At 43.0% G+C, this 21,921-nt stretch overlaps 1 protein-coding gene across 9 annotated transcripts; it reads right to left on the bottom strand.

The window, feature by feature from the left end:
- Window positions 1–464: 464 nt before the first annotated feature.
- Window positions 465–21,024, bottom strand: LOC108239526 (transcriptional repressor p66-alpha). 9 transcript variants are annotated; one of them, XM_017422287.3, is made up of 11 exons: window positions 20,852–21,024; window positions 9,552–10,093; window positions 7,504–7,639; window positions 7,208–7,336; window positions 5,707–5,784; window positions 5,480–5,599; window positions 4,998–5,195; window positions 3,352–3,610; window positions 2,507–2,922; window positions 2,172–2,430; window positions 465–1,710 (listed from the first exon to the last, which is right to left on the bottom strand). In XM_017422287.3, exons 2-11 carry the CDS (start codon window positions 10,088–10,090, stop codon window positions 1,571–1,573), a joined length of 2,274 nt encoding a protein of 757 aa, XP_017277776.1. In that variant the 5' UTR covers window positions 10,091–10,093; window positions 20,852–21,024; the 3' UTR covers window positions 465–1,570. The 9 variants fall into 9 exon arrangements, with proteins under 9 accessions (XP_017277776.1, XP_017277775.1, XP_017277771.1 ...); XM_017422286.3 differs by lacking the exon at window positions 20,852–21,024 and adding an exon at window positions 20,408–20,743 and having other exon boundaries at window positions 4,998–5,171; XM_017422282.3 differs by lacking the exon at window positions 20,852–21,024 and adding an exon at window positions 20,408–20,742.
- Between the last annotated feature and the right edge of the window lie 897 nt (window positions 21,025–21,921).

Genomic DNA, 21,921 nt, shown 5'->3' with positions numbered 1-21,921 from the left:
AGACAGACCAGTAAATCAAGAGCTTCGCCTTTCGATTCGACTCCTTTTTATTACCACAATACACCAAAGCAATGTCCTCATTACTGCAAAACCACAATCCGTCATTCCATCTCTTTCTCCATCCACTTGTGAACAAGACCCTGAGATACTTGAAAAAAACTGTCCCAGGGATGCATTTTGAGATTTATGTGTTGACAAAACGGCCATCCAGGAATCTATGATTCGTCACCTTTTTCGAGGATGGAAGCAGCCTATAACCTCAACTTCACAACCATCTGTTCTGTTTTGTTTAAGTTGAAGATAAAGTGACGCTCCTCTACGTCATAATGCTCCACGGTTTGACAGCACAGATTATTTAAGTCAAAGCGTCTCGGTGGAAACATCCATCCAGGTTCTTCATTTGTTTGACTGTTCCAAGATGAAATGTATAAAACCCACGAACAACAAATGAAAGCAGACATTTAAAATTTATATATTTTTATTATTTCTTTAGGAGCTAGGAAAAAAGTAAACCAAATAAAGTTTAACATAACTTTGAACAATGTAATTAAGATTATTGGAAAGCAGAAAAACTATGCAACGTGGTGAGGAATTCAAGTTGTTCCTGTGTAATCCCGAGTCGTGGTAGCTGTTAAATTTTGTTTTTAGGAAACTGGCTGCGTTTATCCTGGATTATGGATAAATATCGGAGGCAAAATCTCTGGCTCCAGTGTGGCAAAATCAGATCCTTCAGAGTTTTGCGAATTCTCAGTGATGAAGTAACAATCAAAAAAAAAAAAAATCTTACAATGCTGACATTATTATAAAATCTGGTAATTACAGATGAGTTAAGCAATGACACCGTGCTTTTCTTCAAGCTAAGGTGCAAAATGGGCGAGGGTAGGCATGCTGTTAAACAGGAAAACAAAAACAAAACAAAAAAAAGAAGCGAGAATTAACTCTTCATCGGTGGAAACCACATTATACTGAGTGATTTTAACATCAGTCCAAAACAAAATAACTTACTGTAAATGCAAAATAAAGTCAAACCTTTAACTACACAGGTGATGTAAATGAAAATTTTACAACTTGGTTATTTTATTTTATTTTTACGTAAAATAAACGTGTTCTTGTTGAATGTGAACTCTTGGGTTCTGACTATAAGCATTCAAGTGTCAACATTTTGGGTCCATCTGACCCACATAATGGCAGAAAAGGCTAATAAGCCTAAAACAGAGTACTCATCTTTAAACATGGTACTCACAGCAGACACAGCCTCTTATCACACGATTTATTGACTCAGTCTGGAGGACAGAGCTCAGAGGAAGCCCTTCAAGTATATATATATTTTTTTCTTTATCCCACTCAAATCGAAATGGTTTCTGCATAATTACCAAAAACAGCGAACTTCAAAATAAACAAGAGAAATGGTGAAAACTAAAACAAAATTATACAAGGGTATTTAAGGAACGTTTCTTCACTTTTAAGGATTGTAACTGCTTAACAGTCCTGCAGGGGGCGCTGTGGACCTTATTATTGGAGCTGAGGAACTTGGACATGAAATCTGAACAGAGGAGTGCCTTTTCTCCCATTATTTCCACGTGTTCGCGGTCTGCGAAATCGAAGAACGGGAGGGGATCATGTCCAGCAGGTACTCCCTCTGGCGAGCGTCCACGGTCGCCGAGGTCTTGTGGCCCGTCAGGCTGGGGTTCACGTAGGCCATGGTCACACCTGGAAACACGCCACAGAGCAGCAGATCAGGCTGTGCAGCAGGCTGCTTGGTGCGTTAAAGCTTACCGAGCGGAGAGCGAAACAACAACATGTGTAATAAGTGAAGGGAAAGTCACCCATGTTCCCAAAACACACACACACGAAGAAAATGAACAGAGTTGCTACTCTAACGTACTTAGAGACACCCGGGAAGAATGTGAGAACACCAAACCGAGGAACTAAAGTGGGAAAAAATATAGATCAATTGCAGGAAAAGAACTGGAGAGAAGGGTTGCCTTGTCCGAAAACATTTCCTTCTATGTCCTCTTTTTATTTAAAATTAACAGATCATTAAAAATATATATATATATAATTAAGAATTTTGCTTTAAGCAAATTCAAGGATTGCTTTGGGACCAGACAGGAATTGATAGAGAGGAGATGTCAGGCGCCAGAGTTGGACTGGTTTTAATGCGAGTCTACCTGCGTTGCTGTTGCTCTGCTTCTTCCATGCAGTGGATGAGGCACTACCTCCGCTGACATTCCTGCCGCCGACGATCCCACTGCTGCTCACCTTTGAACTCTGCACAGAGCGATGGGAAACATGGGCATGCTTACCTGGCCGGCTGACCAGAGCCGCCGCCGCCACTGCGCTCTGCAGCTGGGAGGAGGACGAAAAGGAGTGGGGGACGCCTCTCATCCCCACCGATGAGACACCGTGGGACAGGTGGCCCTGCGAGCTCTGCGGGGAGTTTAGAGACAAGTCAGCAGCTGGACTGAAAGTTGAACGAAGAAACAAAAAGAAAAGTTTCTCCGACCTGCTTGATGGAGTGATGATGAATGATGTTGGCCCCTCGGCTGGCCTGGTGGTGGTGCTGAAGGGACGACACTCTGGCCTGCTTCAGCTGCTGAGACACCAGCTGCTCTGCCTTCAGTGACGAAGCAGCAGATGAAGATGACGAGGTACTGTGAGAAACCGGCGAGGATGCCTGCTGAATAATGCGCTGCTCTATTTCTTGCTCCTGCTGCAGCGCTTTGACAAACGCAGCTTTCAGCCTGTTGGTATGCTCAGCCTTTAAAGCCTTTTTCTGATTGGAGGACATGCAGTCTTCGCAGAGCACTGCCCCGCCTTTTGCCTTGTCCTGCCTCCAGCGACAGGTGAAGTCAGTATTGCACTGGGTGCAGATGAAAGGGTCTCTGGTATTGGCCTTTGACAGTGGTACACCTGTCTTTCCTAGATAGGGGCAAAGGAAAAATGCATTAGGAAGAAGCAAAAATGTAACAAATATTTTCAGTAAGAAAGGGGGAAAAGATGCATTCTGACCTATTCAAAACCTTGTTGAACTTAAGCAAATCTTTAACTCAAAGAAAAAAAACTTTGCTTTCAGATAATACAAACTACTGTCTATATTCATTGATTAAAATTCAAAATTATAACCAAGAACTGAAAAAACAAACTGATTAAATTGACTGAAATTAGTCTTAAAGTAACTTTGCTCCAAATTTGTTCAGTTTACTCTAAAATGCAACAAAGAGAATAAAAAATCCATCATTTATGATGATCCAATAATGGTGACACAGCTTCTATTTTTCTGGACAGACAAGTAGGACAACATGTAAAGAAACACTACAGCAACAGTAAAAAAAAAAAAAGGCAACACACCTCTATGGATGGTGTCAAGCAGATTCTGGACCACCTCCTCCAGCCCCACCAGGTAGATGAACTCATTATTGGCTGCTGAGGGCAGGAAGTTAAACTCTGGGGCGGGTGGCTTGGGCGGGGGGATCTCCAGGAGGGTCTTCTCCAGCTGTTTGCGCAGGGCCAGCTTCGCCGCTGCTTGACGGCTGGCCGGGGAGTCGTTAACGCCGACCACAGACACGCCGCTGCTTCCTGAGGAGCCCTTCAAGCCGGACTGAGAGCTCTTTGAAAAGAAGCAGAAAGAGGAAAAAACACAAGAGTTAATGAATCATCCAGATAACCTTTGATTACTTTAGACAATTTAATAGTTTCTGGTGTTAAACTACAAAGTGTTCAAATATGTTATTAAAAAAACATAATTAAATGTGCAGCTATTATACTTTATATACATTTAGTTTATCTCTCCTTCCACTGAATAATTTCCTTGAAATCAAAACACTTTTGCACAGTTTTGGTCGTTTGTGTGTTTTGTCATTTTTACTCTGAACGGTCTGCAGACAAATATTTGCATGCATTGCTAAATCCAGCTCATTTACATAATAACATGAGGTTCTGGTGTTAATTTGCATGTTCCCTTTAAATAAAGATAAATAATCAAAACATACAGAACTTTGGACTCCCAAGTTTTTGCACTATTTAACCCTTTAGTTGCACGAAGTAACTTAACTACAATCATCAACAGTTCTGCTTTTATTTTATTTTAGGGTTGAGAAAGCTTACTCGTGCATTTTAAAAGACAGCGTAATGCATTTAATTAGGTCATCTAAAGTAAAATTATACATTTATTAGTTTTAGCTGATTCAATAACTCAGTTAAATTTGAAGTCAGCTGCGTTTAATTCACTCCATCATGTCATCTTCACTTCTTGTTGGTAATGTTGGCCATGTTGACCAACAGAAAACAGAAAAGGTCTGACCCCGTCATCTTTTAAAACACACGAACGTAACGTCAGCGCTCAGTAAAGTTCAGTCAGCAACGAACGTTTTAGGCACGAGATAACAAAACATCAGCATGAATTTCCACCAACACGTCCAACATTAATGTGTCAGGTAAATCAGAGGTAAATTTGTACCCCAAATACTTTTCAGGCCAGAGTTTTAAACTAAGATCCTCTTGTGCTGAGAAATGCTCAGATGATGTGTTAGGGGCGACTCTCAGCTACTACCACATCAAATTTCAGCTCAATATCTGTAAAACTGACTGCATTATAGACATTTTTGTGTTGGATGAAAATGTGCGATCCAGCAGACGTGTTTCCCGGGAGCGAGGTCGAGCTTTGCTGGATTTTCTTCCTCTGACCTATAAGCTTAAAATGTTTTTATGACAAAACTCAACTTTTGACTTCTTGTGATTACATTCAAATTATACGTACCTTGAATTAAAAATATAAGGTAACTTATAACAAGAGAATTTTTGATAAAGGAAGTAACTGTTTTCATAAATAAAGAGAATTCTTGCTGAAATTCAGTTGAATTTATAAAGACAAAAATAGCATTTATCTCATTTATTCCATTTCAACACCAAGGTAAAGGAATCAGCATCACCTTACTTTTTTATACTGATTAATTTAATTTAATTTTAAACTTCTGAGTTCACTGTGAAATACCAACCAGCGCGTTTGCACTACTGCCCACCCTGATGAGGCCCGACTGGACCATGCCTCTCTGGCCCTGGCCTGCAGGGGCCGAGGTCCTGGGGCCCAACAGCAGAGGAGGAGGTCCCGATCCTGAACCCCCCGTTGCAGCCAACTGTTGCTGCTGTTGCTGTTGGCGGAGGGCCTGGATCTGCTGTGGAGACACAGAGATGGGCTAACCACGACAATGACAGGGATGACATGGAGTCGCATCACAGACAGAGGACGTGGAGGACAAGGGGAGGGGACATCGAAAGCACCAAAGCAAAGAGCACACACAGAGACAGAGGTGCAAAAAGAGATAATAAGTCCCAAACTGTAATCAGTGCTTTGCAATAGTTTTTTTGAGACTTAACTGCCTGCTGTAAGAGCTTATGTTTACTAAAATCCACATTATAAATGTCAAGAAGGGTAGATTAAAGTTTTACTTGTAATGCTAACTTTGCTTCCATGACTCACCTGGGCCCCCCTAACCAGAGGTGGCATTATGATCTGGGAGCCATGTTTAGACGACACTTGCTGGCCTCCTCTAACCAAAGGTGGGGGAATGACAGTGCCTGAGCTTCTTCCTGTCAGAATCTAATCAAAGGAAAAAAAAAAACCCATCAACCGTGTATTAGATTCAGCAGGTTTGTGCTTTGGCACCAATAACCTGCATGAATGTGCCAAGATAATAGAGCACTAACCTGCTGAGAGCCTTTATTGCTTGCAATTGTCCCTCTAATTAGAGGAGGAGGCGCAGAGGAACCGGATAAACCTGAGGGCTGAAAAACAGAAAAAGTCATTAAATAACAAATGCGACTGCTGAACTCCACCTCAGATGAACACACGCTGCTCAAAGCTTAACCCTGGCCCGAACTTTGCACAGCAATCCAACTTTTTTTTGACCATTCTGCATTAGTTGACAATTCACTCACAGCGAATTTAATGATTCTCCAAGTCGCTGAGCTTCTCCTAGAAAGCATACAAGCTCAAGAAGGTAGAGCTGCTGTCCACTTACACAGATCCACTCAGAGAGCTGTCTGAACAACACTAAAGCCCAAAATAACCTCACAGGTCAGTCACGACACAAGCGAGTTGTGGCATCGACATGGCAGGGTTGTGATTTATCCATGGACATGTACTGTAACTACACACATGGCAAGAAGGCAGAAGCTGACGACGCAAAAGACGAGCACCCCCAGTGGCTGAGCGCAGAGCAATGTTTAAATCCAGCCCCTTAATGTAGGCGAACGGGACACTTGCCTGGCCGAAAAACGAAAAATACATTTCAGGTCATTTGACAATATAACAGCCTGTTAGCGAGTTGGGAGGATGTGGAGGCAATAGAGCCCCACAGCCGAAGTACACAGGCCCTGGCTCCAAAAACACAACACAGACAGTCTATAGTAGCTCTATATCTATAAATATATTACCAGTCAGCTTTTATGTTTTGAAGGAAAAACTGCTTCTTTGACTTGAGGAATTTATACCAAGTTAAGAGTTTCTGGTCATAATAAAATAAACAGAGGAACATATAAAGAAAATAAAAAAAAGATCTATATTAAGGAGCCTTCCAGCAAGAAGGTTGCAGGATCCCTTCCCGACCTGCAGCCTTTCTGGGTGGAGTTTACATGTTCTCCCTGCGCTCACGTGGGTTTACTCTGGGTTCTCCGGTTTCCTCCCACAGACCACAGATCATGTTAGGTTAATTGATAACTCTAAAATTGTCCCTAGGTGTGAGTGAGACTGTGAATGGTTGTTTGTCTCCACGTGTCCCTGTGAAGGACTGGAGACCTGTCCAGGGTGTCCCCCGCCTCTCGCACAGTGACGGCTGGAGATAGACACCAGCTCCCCGCGACCCGGAACGGAGAAGCGGGTCAAGAAAATGGATGGATGGATAAATTAAGGAGGAGACAACCAGGAATGGGAATGTGTGACACCTGAGGTGCCTTCTTCCCTCAGCAGTGTAATGTGTGAAATGACCAAGGTGGAAGTTACCACTGTCATGCCTCTGAGCCAGCAACAGAGGTAGTCATAGAGCAGAGTTGGTGTAGGTGTGACTCCACTGATTCTGGGATGCAGGCCTCACGACAGAGAGCAGAAGTCGTCTTGGGACATGGCCAACTTGATTGGTGTTTGTGACCAAAGGTGGATTTGTGGTCATATCACAGAGCCATTGTGGTGTCACTAAAGTTTATTGTTTACCTTCTGCAGATTGTCCCTCTGTATTTGGCTCTGTCGAAGTTTCTTCAGCAGCACCAGCTTGGCCTCCTCCAATCGGAGCTCCTCCTTCAGCTGCTTAATGATATGCTCCCTTTCCTCTGGACTGCTCTTCTGCACCCAACAGGCAATCAGAACATCAATGAACATCACATGATATTAGAATAATTTACTAATGAAAACTAAATAAAAAAGGTTATAGCAGAGGGATGGTGACAGTGTAGCTTGGGTCTAAGTCTCATTTCAGTAGGGCGGTAAAGTTTGTGTTTTTTGAGTCTAACCATTAGCAGGTCCGTGTCCAGCTCTTTAAAGTGGCTCAGGCCGTTCATCGGAGGACTGGGGGAGTCATTGTCAGACAAGATGATGACGTCATCGTCGTCTTCAGGGGACGGAGGGCGCTTCTCCTTTTTTATACTGCTGGACAAAACAAAAGACGACATGTTCCTGCTTGTATGAAATGAGAACCAAGAGCCTGAAAACTGGATTGTGTCAGAAAGTCAAAAGTAAAAAAAAATATTCAAATATAAATCAGATATAAAATATAAATCAGACATTTTTTTAAATGCCGTTTGACTTCCTTTTTCCTCCTCTTCAGTAGGTTTCACACATCATCAGCCCATTCTACCTCTCGGTTGAACACCCTTATAGTTCAGCACCAGGAACTTATAGACGCGTCAGGCCATAAAATTTAGATCATCTGAATCTTTTTGTGCTCAAGTTTTGGTGCAAGTTTCAACTATATTTCATAAAATTCAACTGGACTGTGATGTTCTGAAAGCAAAAAAGTTTGCCAAGAAACTTTCAAGTTCAGCTCTTGGGTACTTTCAGTATATGCTGAGAGATTCAGCCTTCATGAGGAGGTGGAAAAATAAAACATTTACTCCTGCACGAACCAAACCAAACTACTGCTCAACATTATTCAAATGCTGGTTTCTAATGACTGTTTTCATGGAGGTCTGTTTCTTATCCGCAATTATAATTTATGACCGCAGGTTTATCTGCTCCTCTATAATCTGACAAGTCCAGACACATCCAACACAGAGCTTCTCTCTTCGTGCCGATGCTGCTCCACAACAGATGAATAGACTTAAATGCCAAGACGGGGGCAAGGAGTAAATGTCGAAGTCACAATCAAACGGCTGTTTTAAAAGGACGCGTTGCCTTCTGAAATGTGATGCTGCTGCGGGGTGAAGCGAGCGTACGAGGCCTCCGGCGGTGACCTGAACACCGTTTAAATACGCCACGCAAAGCACACCGAGAAATTGAAAGAAACCGGCAATCCTGAGGGCAGCCTGGGTCGACCCACAGTGATCACATTCTTCTGCATATTTTACCTAAATCTCCTCCCAACAGTTTACTGTCTGCTGCAAAGAAACACATTCGGCTGCCGGATGCGTTTGTAGAGAAGGTGACCAAATGTTCTTATCTGCTGAAAGGCTGCAGCTCAGGATTAATGTTCCTATAACGATAAGGATGGACTAAAGATTGAAGATGATATGCATTCCTATGAGGCATCAACATTTATGAAGTCAACACATGACATTATGAGGCCTGCCTCTACCAGCCGTCCTCCTTATTTCTGTGTGTGTGTGTGTGTGTGTATTAATCTCTCCTCAGGGCTTAGCGCCATCATCACTTCCTGTGGATTAATCACTACTCTTCCAAAGAAGTCACATGACCTCAAAGTCATCATCACGTGACACACTTACCCCCCCCCCACTGTTCCTTCCACTGTGGAAACCATGGCAACAACCGGCTGGAACCAGTTTGTGACACACGGCTTCATTTTGTGCGAGGGGAGTTTTTAGGGTTCAGGTGGAGAGCGGAGGCAAAATGGAGGTGGAGTAAAAGAGGCACCCCACACCTACTCCCCCACCCCTCCCACACACACACACACACATACACTCTTCCATCCAAACACAGCAAGAGGTTTAGGGAACACGCCGATTACAAAAGTAACATTATCACATCTTCCCAGTCAAATAAAGTTCTTTGTATCTTTTTGTAGATTCCCATAAGCGAGCAATTGAAACAAAAAGTCAACACAAGTAGACGACGCAACAAAAAACACACACATTACTTGTGAAGCTGAAACAGCCGATCCTTCATGTGCTCGGTTTGGATGGCTAAATCTTTGCTGCATCAGAACTTATTCTCATACAATATTTTCTTCTTACTTAAAGCAGATCCACATTCAAAAATACTAAACCAGATGGGTGCAGTGGTTCTTAAACAAACTTTCTAGTTTCTAATAACTTTTTCTTGTCTGTAATTTTATAAGATGACCAAAACTTTGACAGTAAGCGTGTTTTCAGGTCCGGTTTCTCACCCTCTGGTGGTGCTCATGTCCACTGGCTGCTCCGTCTGAACTTCTACCTTAATGGTGGCCTTCACCTCGCCTGCAGCCAGCATGCCGCTTGACGCCTTTGGCTCCGTCTGCCGGACCCGACTCCGTGTGTCCATCGCCGGCTCCATCTTCGTTTTGCTGTCTCTGTCATTGCAGTCAGTCCGATTGTCTGAGCTCGGTTCAGCCGCCTGCTGTCTCTGTGTCTGATCCTGATCATCCTTCATCGGCTGTGAAGTTAAGGGTAACGCTAAAGATAACGGCAACCGGTTCTGCTCTGGCTCCTGCTCGTTCTCGTTCTCCTTCTCGTGATCTGAACCAGGTCTAGTCCAGCTCCCAATGTCCTGCGCCGGTAAAACGTCCGGCTTAGGCTTAGTTTGTTCTCCTTTTGGAGGCTCGGATGGGTCCAGTTTAGGTTTTTTGCTGTCATTGTCAGCGTTGGAAAGTTCCACAGACTGTGGAGCAGCCTCCCTCTCCAGCGCCCTCTTCTGGCTGCGTGTCTGGCGGACAGCCTCCTCAGACATTCCCTGAGGACAGAAAACAATATATCAGTCATCTAAATAGCTTAAAAACAATACCATATGTACAGGTAAATAAACTCTATTTACAGGAAATTTCTAGCTGTGCAGTGAGTGTTTTTTTCCTCTAACGTAACTCACCCACAGTTCACTGGATTTAAAGGAGACAAGGTGAGGTTAGGCGTCTTCCCAAACATAAAATCTGACATGCGAACACCAAAAGTCTGCCCAGGGATCCAAAATGAGGTTGAACAGGTAAAAATAGGGATGAAACACAATAAAATCAAAGTCTATGTGAAGCCAGCTTTATTTATAGTATGCAAACATGCATGCACTTGCTTGTAACATTTTGAAGCTGGAGTTTAGCCACTTACCACCCAAGCTTGGGTTATTATTTGCAATTTAAGCAGCTAGAGCGGCGTAGTCACTTTACATACGGAAATTTTAGTTTCAAAAATTACCATTTCATCACCTAAAAGTTTACAAACAAGCTATATTTGTAAACTGGAGAAAATTAGGAGTTTAGACCTGTCAAAATAGCTGAAAAAATATCCAACATGATTGTGTTTTTTTAAATTTGCAGCTATGAACAATAAATAGGTAAATAAATCGATCAAATAGTGCTGTCAAAAAAAAAAGTTTGATTCTGATTAGAGATGAACCAAGTGTCTAATCTTCTGTATAGCGTTCAGCTTCCTACCACCATCTCCTTATTTCTAATTTGTTATTTGTAATAAAGTTGGCATCAGATCAAAAGACCTGACAGTTTTAAAATGTCACAGCTGTGATGCACAAATGGCAAAGTTAACCTCTAATCTAGTTCACCTTTTTTTCTTTTTTACTGTAACTGTAAAACAACCAAGCTAAATGACTGAGGTATTACCCTGCACATTATGGTCATCTTTTCTTTTGTTATGATAGTGCACCCATCATTAAGTTCAGCAGCAGACAAAACTGACCTTGAATCAACTGCAGGGTACAGAGCCTGACTAAAATGGCCCCCAGACAAAACATGCTGGATTAGAGCGGTCACATGGCCAAGATGTTGACTCCAGCATGACTCCAAAACACCCAATTATCCAGTCTAAACAATGAAAAAAGGAAAACTGAAAAACTATGGGAGTATAGAGCGAGTGTTTAATGTTTATTGTGCAAAAAACAAAAAGGGGGAAAAAAATCAGTGGATTATTTAGGTGCCATAAGAGATTTTCTTTTAAAAATGACTTTACGAAAAAAACTATTGCAGTCACACATCAACAGCCAATAAAAGGCAGTGAGGGAACATTTAAGCATACTGATTTTTGGTAAAATACTCACAACAGTTCAAAAAGACCCTGTTTTGCCATTTATGAGCACAGAACCAATATATTTCTTTTCCCTCTTTTAGGAAGAACAGCAGATCCTTTACTGACTGAGCTGCCCTGTCCAGCAGATTCAGTCCCATCAGACGCTGACAGAAACAAAGACGTACAGCAGCTCGCTCTGTCAGACCGATGAGCGTTACAGAGTGCACTTGTGCCCTCAGGCGTGCTCCAGTACATGGCACACATTGTTACACTTTACCCTGACAGAGGCTCAGTCGTGTCAGAAACGAGGGGAGACGCAGGGAGATGGTCAATCATTTAATCCATGTCTGCTACTGGACTTCTGACAGCTCATCTCTATCAACAGATAGAGTCTAATTTATGCATCACGAACCAAATATCTCACAGAAGACTCGAGACAGGCCTGTAGGTTAATCATAAAAAGCACTCTGTGAATGAAATAAATCAGATCATAGTCGTCCATATAATAACAGCCACATCAATGCCGCATCGAGCCAATTGTGGAGAGGAGAGAGAACAAAAACTGGGATTCAACTTCTCACACCTTCAGCACAAAATGTCTCAAAGTGTGCATCGTTCTTCCTCCGTTTAACGTTTTGCCTGTCTTTCTATAATGGTAAGTTTCACCTCAGTTTTCACACAGACATGACAGGAGTCAGGACACACATACTTTAGTAGCAGAGTGACTCACATGTCTGTCTGCTGCTTATCTGTGGTCAGATCATGGAGGCAGACCTCCCTCTCCCCAGCGACACTCTCCAGCTCCTCCTGGGGGATCCCAAGGCGTCACCAAACCGGAGAGGATACATAATCCCTCTGATGAGTATTGGGTGTGCCCCGGGGTCTCCTCCCATTGAGACGTGCCCAGAAAACCTCCAAAGGATGGCGCCCTGGAGGCATCCTAATCAGATGTCTGAACCACCTCAGCTGCCTCCTTTCGATGAGGAGGAGCAGCGGCTCTACTCCGAGCTCCTCCCCTCACCTTATCGCTAAGGCAGAGCCCTGCCAGTCTACAAAAGAAGCTCATTTCAGCTGCTAACGCATAATATTTCCTTCTTTCGGTCGTGACTCACACCTTATGACCATCCAGTCCATTAAATTACAGAAACTTCACTTTGAAATGTTACTCGTTGGTTTTTACTCGCTGTTTACTTGAGCTTTCAAGCATCTTTGCTTATAAAATACAGTTTATTTAAAGTCACGCTGTGTGGAACACGATCAGTTAATCAATTACAGATTATATGTTAATCTGATTTGACACCAGTGTTTCTGTTTTATGACTTCATGTTTTCTCACGATAGAAAGATGTCAAAAACATACTGTAGGAACAGCTGGCCTGCTGGATACTGAATGCTTTGAGAAGCTCACTGTTATCTCAACACATCTAATTCTGACTTCTTTATACTTGAACTTTCACATATTATGCATATACTTCAAAATACTCAAGTAAACACGCTCTATTTTTGGGACATGTGGCTAAACTGGAGGACTCTGACATCAAGTGTGGCCTGAAATCTATAAACGCACATTCTTAGTTATTGTTAAATTACACACCATTACTGGCGGTTCGAACAGCGTTACTAAATCAAGCAAAGTGGAAATTACAGAAGATTCTGACAGAGAGCAAACTATGTTTAGCCTCGACTCCTGAGTGAATTCAGAAATAACTTGCAGGAACATGGACTGTGCTACAGTCATCAATATGGAGTCCAATCATGAATTGTTTTTCATTTACCGTGGACGATTCGTATCCTGAAGAAGATCAAACCAGGATACTAGTGTGCATGTAGAGGTGCTTTGGATTGACTTTGGTCATTATCAGATGTGAAAAATGTAAACTTGTTTGTCCTATACGGCATGGTACCATCAGAGAGGAGACGAGATCTGCTGGAAGTTCACAAAACGTTAAACAGAAGGCAAATGTCACACTAAGAGCCTTTCAGTGGTCACTGGATGAACACAGGGAGAAGAACTTTCCAGTTATGACCTGAATCAAACCTTATGCATTTAATGACTTTGTTCAGAAAAAAAAAAGGGCCAAGCCTTTCAATCTGTAATGGCATGCCCAATGTTACGGGAAGCTGTGGGTTTTTTGGGGTGGTGAAAAGTGACTACAATCACCCTCACAACCTGGGCTACTTCTACACACCGTGCAGACTTTCACCCCCCCTCCTCTTCCTGGCCTTTAAGAAGTTCTGGCGACGAGCATCAGGAACGGTTTGCGTATTCATGACATACCTATACAGTGCGCACGCGGTGCCACAATGCAGCGTGCGGAGCAATGATCTGATAACCGAGAGCTGACTAAGTTTTTTAATACTGTGACATCACTGAGACACACATGACATGACCCTTCCCAGGATTCAGTGGGACACACAAAGCACTTTTCCTGGGAACCGGTTTCAACCGGTTGGCTTGTGTGTGTGTGTGTAGGGGTGTGTGTGTGTGTATGTGTGTGTGTGTATGACGGAGAGAGAGAGAGAGAGGCTGAAGCTGTTGTTAACCCTTCAGGTGCTGGAGCAGGCACAGCGCTTCCACAGTGTCAGCCATTGTAGTGTGTGTGTGTGTGTGTGTGTGTGTGTGTGTGTGTGTGTGTGATGATTATTATCAAATCTGCTGGGTACGGTAGAGAAATGATGCTGGCAGAAGACGCTGGACACGAGACACCCACCACCCAGAAGCCTCTTTCAATCCTAACCTTACACGGACACTAAGCCTATCTTTGTAATGGGGAGCATGAATGGCTGACAGGTTTCACATTTCATCTCCGAGGCAGTTTACACATAATTCCTTGGACCACACACACACACAGGGGGGCCAGACCCCAACCGGCTCAAGAAACTGACCTCACATACAACCGTTCAAAGTCCCTAAAATGAAAGCTTTTCATACCACATAGACAAAAGGGTTTTTTGTTTTCTTTTTAAACACATCAGAAACAAAGCCACACATTCTGTTTCAATATTAGGCTATTTTTAATCAAAAGACATGTGTGAATATAAAAAAAGTGTCATGGCACCATTATCTGAATCGTCTTGCCTACAATATTATCCTAATTCTAGTCAAATAAGATGAAAATACTCAGCTTCTAACAGTAAAAACTTGACTGAAAAGTCGAAGAGGTGGTGGTCGGAGCTCTTCAGTTTGTTGGGCTGACAGTTTGGGAGAAACGCTTTAGTTTTTCCTGGTGTGCGTCTCCTTTTAAATATGGCTTCAACCATAATATAGGTGAGCCAGGAGTCAGTGCAACAGGTCTAACGAGGATGACCGGACAGAGATACACCCTGACGCTCTTTGTTTAGTCAATAACCACTTTAACACATTTCTGTATGAATCTTGAATTTACTCTTATCAACGGATCTTAAAGTACCGTGTTTTTCATTTGCAAAGGGGACATTTAATAAGCAAAACACCCATTCAGTGGCACTAATTGGCATTTCTGTTTGGGAACTGCAAAACACCGAACAGCAGCATCAAAACCACCGACTCAAACGGCTTCGGCTTCATCTCTAACTGCTTCATGCATCAGTAAGAAATGCTGATTGTGAACTAAATGTATAACATCATTAAAAAGCATGTTTTAGCCAGGTGAGCAGTCAGGACTAAGGCAGGACTTCTGCACTTGTTATCATCAGATCTGCATTGTCTGGTATTTTCAGGAATGAAACGGCACTTAATAAGGAGAGGAAAAAAAACCTTCTACAATGTAGTTCTGCTGAATAGAGATTTTTAGGGGATTTAAAAAGTGCACAGAGTAGGAGTTTAAACAAAAACATCTGCACAACATCTGCATATTAGCCAGCGCTACAGTCACTGAAGAGTACCTGTCATATATGAGTGGATTAACTAAAAAAAAAAAGAGAGACTGTCAAGTTTTACAGATTAATTCTTTAGTTTTTAACTTTTAGATGCCTGAACGTGTGATTTTAATGAATTTCCAAGTCTTTCCTTTTCTGAAACACTAATTAAAGGAAACGTTTTTTTGTGATTTCACGTGTTCACAAATAAACACTGGATACTTTTTAAATACCTGCAGCAGCTTACAACTCCTTCTCTCACTTAAACAAATCTCTAAGTAAAGGTCTAAATCTACCTGGATATTTTTAATTTCCATTCAAATCCAACTAAAATAAAATAAAGTTTAAAGTGATGTGTTTTTCACTCAGTCAGCTGCACATAAAGACCGATATCATCTGTCCAGCTCAGGGAACTTGTTTTACTGAAAAATAGGCTGTTGCTCCATGTTCGTTTTACAGGCTTTGTTTACGTTTTGGTGACATTTTGCATGCGAGTAAGTGATATTGGAAGTCCTGATACAGAAAACAGGAACACGATACAGTTCAAGCAGAACTGCTTGTCTGTTGTCTGGGCTTTATATACACATAAGAAATGTATATCATTAAACAATAACATCAGGACAAATTATGAGACGTGTCCTGAGAAATGGTGGGACTTCTCTGACATGTCTATGACCCCGCTGTTACTGTCTCTGGCGTCGTGTGTGAGGTAAAACATTGCTTGTGTGCATTTTGTTGAAAAGAGTCAGATCCATCCGATCACAGAAGGTTGATGTGAAAGCCAGACGACTGCGGTCAGTTAAATAAATGAGACACGACCATAACTGCATTTCCAAATCCACTCAGACAAGCGTTCTGCGACTGCTCAACACAAAACCTACTAAACGAATTCCAGTAGCTTTGCGACAAATACGTACAGCCCAGATTGAGAGAAAATCCAATAAAATGCAATGAAAAAAAAGGTATTGATATAAGTAATGACTTAATAACTTTCTGCAGCTTCACCGCAAACCAATACCTGTGATTACAAAACCATATTTTTGTTTGCCTCGATATAAATGCTCTATAAACGTAGACAACTGTGCGGCGTTTGAAAAGTAATTTCAGTGAAGAAGTCTCAGCTCGTTGGCACATAAAGCAGCACAATTTGTTTGCAGCCTTTGTATCTGTAGCTCTAGGTCCACAAGCCAACTATGCATTTACCTTCCTCAGTGCATCACTACGATACGAGAGTTTATACACGTTTTAAACAAACCCACACCATTTTACATCTGCAGTCTCAAACACGTGTTTAAGGTAGAATCTCACTGGGCTGTGACTGTTGGAGATTAGTTGGAGAACGGCATCCGTGACGGAGTCTCCAAAGTGTCCCAAAAAGTTTGCCAGGGTTCTCAACTTCCTTGCGTGAGTCGCTGAGGTGTGCAGAATAGTCACAGAGTCGTTGTGGGTGCCTCCAACCCATCTTTACCCATCTCAGTTTTGTCTCGGGTGTTCCCAACCCCTCTCGAGGAGACCACCTGGACAGGAGCTTTCTGATCAAAAACACATCCAGGTCTACAAACCACACCAGTGATCAATGATAATTATTAAGAACTGATCGCAATCTGCCTGTCTTCAGTAGACTAAATGATGAATGTGGGGGCGGATGTCAAGATGGGTACAACGCAATCCAAGGCGGGTATGATGTGGGCAACAAAATAATGTGCATGGCCTAGATACATACAATTTGGCAAGCAATGCACACAACATTAAGCCGGGATTTTTCAAAAACTAGCCACTCGAAACGCAGCTGCACGGCTTCCAACAGAAAATTTGCTTATTTTCTCAAAAATCTGGAGTTGCTAACTGGTCTCTAAGAGCCACAGCGCTGTGAGATACTACCTTTCATGTATCTGAGTGATGTGTCTTTATGTGGTCAACTACTTCCCTTGTAGAGGGTGCCAGTTTATGTGATGGTGCTTTATGTTTTTTGCAGTTCTTCATCGAATCAATCATCCTCTTCACATCTGCTGAGGGAGTAAATAAATCACAGACAACGTGATCACATGAAGCTGTGCAGGTGCTGGAATCTGAACAAGTGTAACTTTCACTGGTGCAAAAAAATCCACTAACTTTAATCTGGTATCAGGCTGCAACATCTTTCAGGGCTCTCCTCATCTCTGCCTCCTCTTCCCGCTCGCAGGCGGCTATTTATCTTGTCACTCCTGGATCCTGTCGACCATCAGTCACTCAGTCATCAAACATTCACACCGACAGTCTCCCTCTGAGCCGTCAGCGCCGTCCGTGGCACATACAGTATGTGTTCAGCACTCTATTTACCCACTGACGGACCTTCACCCTGAGAAAACATATTTCTACATCGCTCGAGGATTTCAAAAACTGTGCAACTATGCAGCCACGCTGCCCTGTAAAACTGCTGAGCCAGCAAGGAATTCTTTACTGGGGCATGGTATTTTTTATTTTTTCTTGGTTGACTCTGTCTAAATTATTGATGATAAAAAAGACAGTTTCCAAACAAAAACCCGTATAACTTTATCATAATGGAGTTTTTCTACTTCAGGCGAAAGCAGTCCTGTGTGGATCACTGATTCTCCTCAGATGAATAACTCTGCACTAACAGAGCCGAGTTTTATGCAACACCTAACCCGACTGCACAAGCTTCAACACAAAACGCGCTGCCGCCTATATTTTAGATACAGTCTCTGACCAGAGAGCTGTCCTGTGACTCCGGAGTTCTGAGCCACAACTTAAATATTGGCCAGCAGATGACCCTTCACAAAACCACGGCTGATTACACAACAGCTCCAGAGCAGATTTGTGTGCGACTGCTCCAACAGAGATTTCTGGGAAGCAACTTCTGACTCAGGCTTGTAACTTTATTGGAATGAAAAAATCAGAATGAAAAAAAAAAAATTCTTAGGGTGTGGACAGTACCAGCGGAGCATCGTGCAGCAAAGCACATAACTTCTACACTCTCAGCGAGGACAGGTAGATCAGCAGCTCAGAGTAAAACATCCCCCTCTTTCCTGACTGCCACTTCACTAGAGGCAACCGGCATATTGTCAACACATAAATAACACTTTCCAGAGCCTTTGTTCGAGTGAACAACTGCAAGTTTGTTCCAGATCTCCCCCAAAGTAAAGAGGCAATAAAGTCTCCCTCTATCCTGAGCGCACGGTGCACAAGTCGCTGCGTTTCGCAGCAGGCCAGCTGTAGTACTAACTACCCAATAATGACTGATAAGAACATCCATAAGATTAAAGGTCCAGCATTCATGGAAGGAATGCATGTTGCGCGCACAGTCTTTCACGCCAGAGTTTTAGGCTGAGGTCATCTCGTGCTGAGAAGTGATGGCGTTGTCGTGTTTCGGTCGAGCCTCGAAAATAACATTAGGTGAAATCTGATACAATATCAGGAGATGTGAGTGACTCAAGCTACTAGCACATCAAATTTGTGCTCAGTGACTGTGAAACTGGCTGAATTACAGCCACTTCTGTGTTTTTTTTTAGGTCAAATAGCTGTGATGGCCATCTTGAATCAGACTGACTCCAGATGTTAATCAGTCGTAGAGGCACATCTAACAATTACTTCCTAAAAGTTTCATTAAAATCCATTAAGTGCTTCATTAGATATTGTGCTAACAGACAGAGTTGACTCCAAATAGTTTTTTAAAGGCAGACCTTACGCAATCTGTTAGCTTTTCAAATATGTGATAGGAATCAGTCTCGGCTAGTGCCGCACCAAGGCTTTGGTCAATATCTGTGAAATCGACTAGGTTAGAGCCATTTGTGTGCCTTTTAAAGTCAGTTGGGTGTGGCGGCCATCTTAAATCGGGCGGACTCCGAAAGTCAGTCAGCTGTAGATGTGCTCCCGGTGTTTCCTGTCTGCAAGTTTCAATCAAATCAGTCCAGTGACTCGTGAGATATTTTTTGTAAAAGACACACAAACATCAGCTGTCAACTGACTACTCAGCAAAAAGCACAAATATGTACTACCAGAAAAATGTTGAGACTGTTTTGGATTTATGCTCTGATAACACAAACAAACTAGCATTTTAATGTATTTTCTAGCATTACAAACCTATTTAATTAGAAATAATTAGATTTAGTTGCTGCATTTTCTTCTAAAACTCCCAAAACATTGCTACACCTGCCTCAAATGTTCCTTTTCCTAATAGTCTAATGATTATAAAATAAAAAAAAAACCAGCTCAAAATGTCTTACTACAGCACAGGACACGAAATAGGGACTTTAATAAATTCAGATTTAGTATTTCATCTAAACCCAATCAATACATTCAGTCCCAAATGAATGTAAGTGTAGAAACCGGGGCTTTCATGCCGTTCAGTGAGCAGCTTCAGTCCTGTTCATTCAACTATTAAAAGCTTTTAAATCCGACTTAATGCGTCCACATCAACACAAGATGTACGTCCTTTCATAAAGCGGGTTGATGCTAAAAATAAAATAAAAAAAAAATTAAAAAAAAAAAAAAAAATCCAGAGCCACAGCTTTGTCCTGAAGCGCTGCAAACTCATGTGGAGAAATGTGTGTGTGTGTGCGTGAGTGTGTGTGTGTGTTCAGCTTTAAGAGGAGGAAGACTACGGTTGTCACAGAGAGAAGTAGGAAGATTAGCTATCAGATAGCAGAACCAACAGCGGTGCCACGGGGCTCAGGAGCGGGCAGCCGTGTCCACCATTAGCGCCGCGCCGGGCAGCACACCCTCCGGAGCCCGGGCAGCCCTTTAAAACACTAAACCCAGCCCACACTACATGTGCAGCTAGCCGGCTTTTTTTCGACAGCTGACACCGCCTAACGTTAGCTACGTCCACAAACAAACAAAAAACACGACGTCTTTTTATTTATCTCCTTTAGCCTAGCTTGAAACCGTTTTAGCATCGGCGGCTGACACGAACACACTTCAAGTCCGAAACTAGTGAAAGTCCTCCAAGCTCTCCCCCCCTACACACACACACACACACACACACACACACACACACACAGACAGACACACACCCTTTCGACAACCAGAACCGAGCCCGAACCGTTGACCTGCCTCTTGCCTGCTTTGAACCCCACGATGCGGGACAGCTCGAAAGGAGGAAGGAGGGAGGAAGAGGAGAAGGAGGAAGAGGAGGAGGAGGAGGGGGGGCACAAACTTTCACCCCGAAGCCGTAAAAGTAGCATTACGGCGGCGCTGTTTACCTGCGTGTCCCCCTCAATCCCTCTCCCGGGGAACAAAATCTTCATGAATTGCACCGACCCCGGCCCACGGACCGAGCCGAGCCGAGCCGAGCCGGGCCGAGCCGAGCCGCCCGGCGGCGATGTAACGCCGTAATCCTCACCTCATTTAGCGACTTCTATCGCACAAAAAAATCAGCTCCGGCTGTCATTTTTTTTTCTTACAACCCGGTGTGTGCCTCGGAAAGGGTAAAAATGAATAAATTTCGGCAGAGCTAGCCCCCCCCTTCCCCTCCCCGGAGCTCAACCTTTGGCTCTGCGGAGAAGTGTTACTTTTCAACAGCCCATCAGCTTCTTTATCGTCACAGATAGGTGGAGGAAAACCTGGCTCCTCTCGTCGAGTCCGAATAAAAGGCTCCCCGCGATCCACTCACTAAAAAAACTTAAGCCTCGCGTAAGTCAACTTACTTTGGAGCTTTGTCACCCCTTCTTCGCCGATGGTCGACCGGGGAAGGTTTAATCTGCAGTTAACCCCGATAAATCGTTGCTTTTTTGAAATCCAGGGGATATCCTCTTTTTTTCGGCCCTCCCCACTGCCGCGTCTGTTGCCAAATAATGCGCCTCAACACACATGGAGCCGCTGCGTCCTCTTAGTGGGCATGCGCACCTCGGCGTCGGCTCACATGTAAACCAGTGACCACCAAGGGCCAAAGCAGGGCAACGATGTCAGGTCCTCCAGGGTCCTCGGAGTGACCCAGGACTGTACAGGCACACATTCTCATACTGTCACACACACACAGACAGGATGTAAACAAACACTGCACGTTCTGCCCCCAAAATACCCCATCACTGGATTCACAGGCTGAACATGTCCCCCCCCAAAAAAAAAAACAAGACGCAAACTTAGGTTGTAATGATGACACAAATCACAGTATCTTTTTTTTTTTTAAATCTACAAACAGGAGTGGCAAAAGTACACAAGCAGGAAATCCAGAGGGGTCCAGACCCGGCAGGTCTCCTGAAGTCCAATGTCCACTGTGTTTTGATCCCTTGATTAGCTGCTGATATGTTGAGGAATTTGCACCACTAAAGTTAAAAGTCAGCTAATTTTGGCATTATTTCTAAAGGCAGTCACAGAGTCCAGTAGAGCCCATTGTAACTACAACACCAATGACGCTGTGTAACATTAAAATCAAAACAGTAAAAGCAATGATTTGCAAATTTCATAAACCTTTATTTTATTCTTAATGGGACGTAGTGAACACATCAAATGTTTGAACTAAGATTTTTTCTAAAGGTAACTTTGAATTTGATGGCAGTAACATATCTCAAAGAAGCTGAGGCAGAGCCATGTTATCCTCTGTGAAACGTCTCCTCTTCTTTTAACATCAGTCTGTAGTCGTCCAGGACCTGAGGAGAGCAGCAGCTGGAGGTCTGATGGAGGATTCCAGCTGTTCAACAGTCCCGGGTCTTCTTTGCTGGATTTTTTGTTTCATGATGCATCAAATGTTTTCAATTGGTGAAAAGTCCAGATTACA

The sequence above is a fragment of the Kryptolebias marmoratus genome, linkage group LG20 (assembly GCF_001649575.2).
Source record: "Kryptolebias marmoratus isolate JLee-2015 linkage group LG20, ASM164957v2, whole genome shotgun sequence".
In the NCBI taxonomy this organism is placed as follows: domain Eukaryota; kingdom Metazoa; phylum Chordata; class Actinopteri; order Cyprinodontiformes; family Rivulidae; genus Kryptolebias; species Kryptolebias marmoratus.
This window is presented reverse-complemented; position numbering and strand designations above follow the sequence as displayed.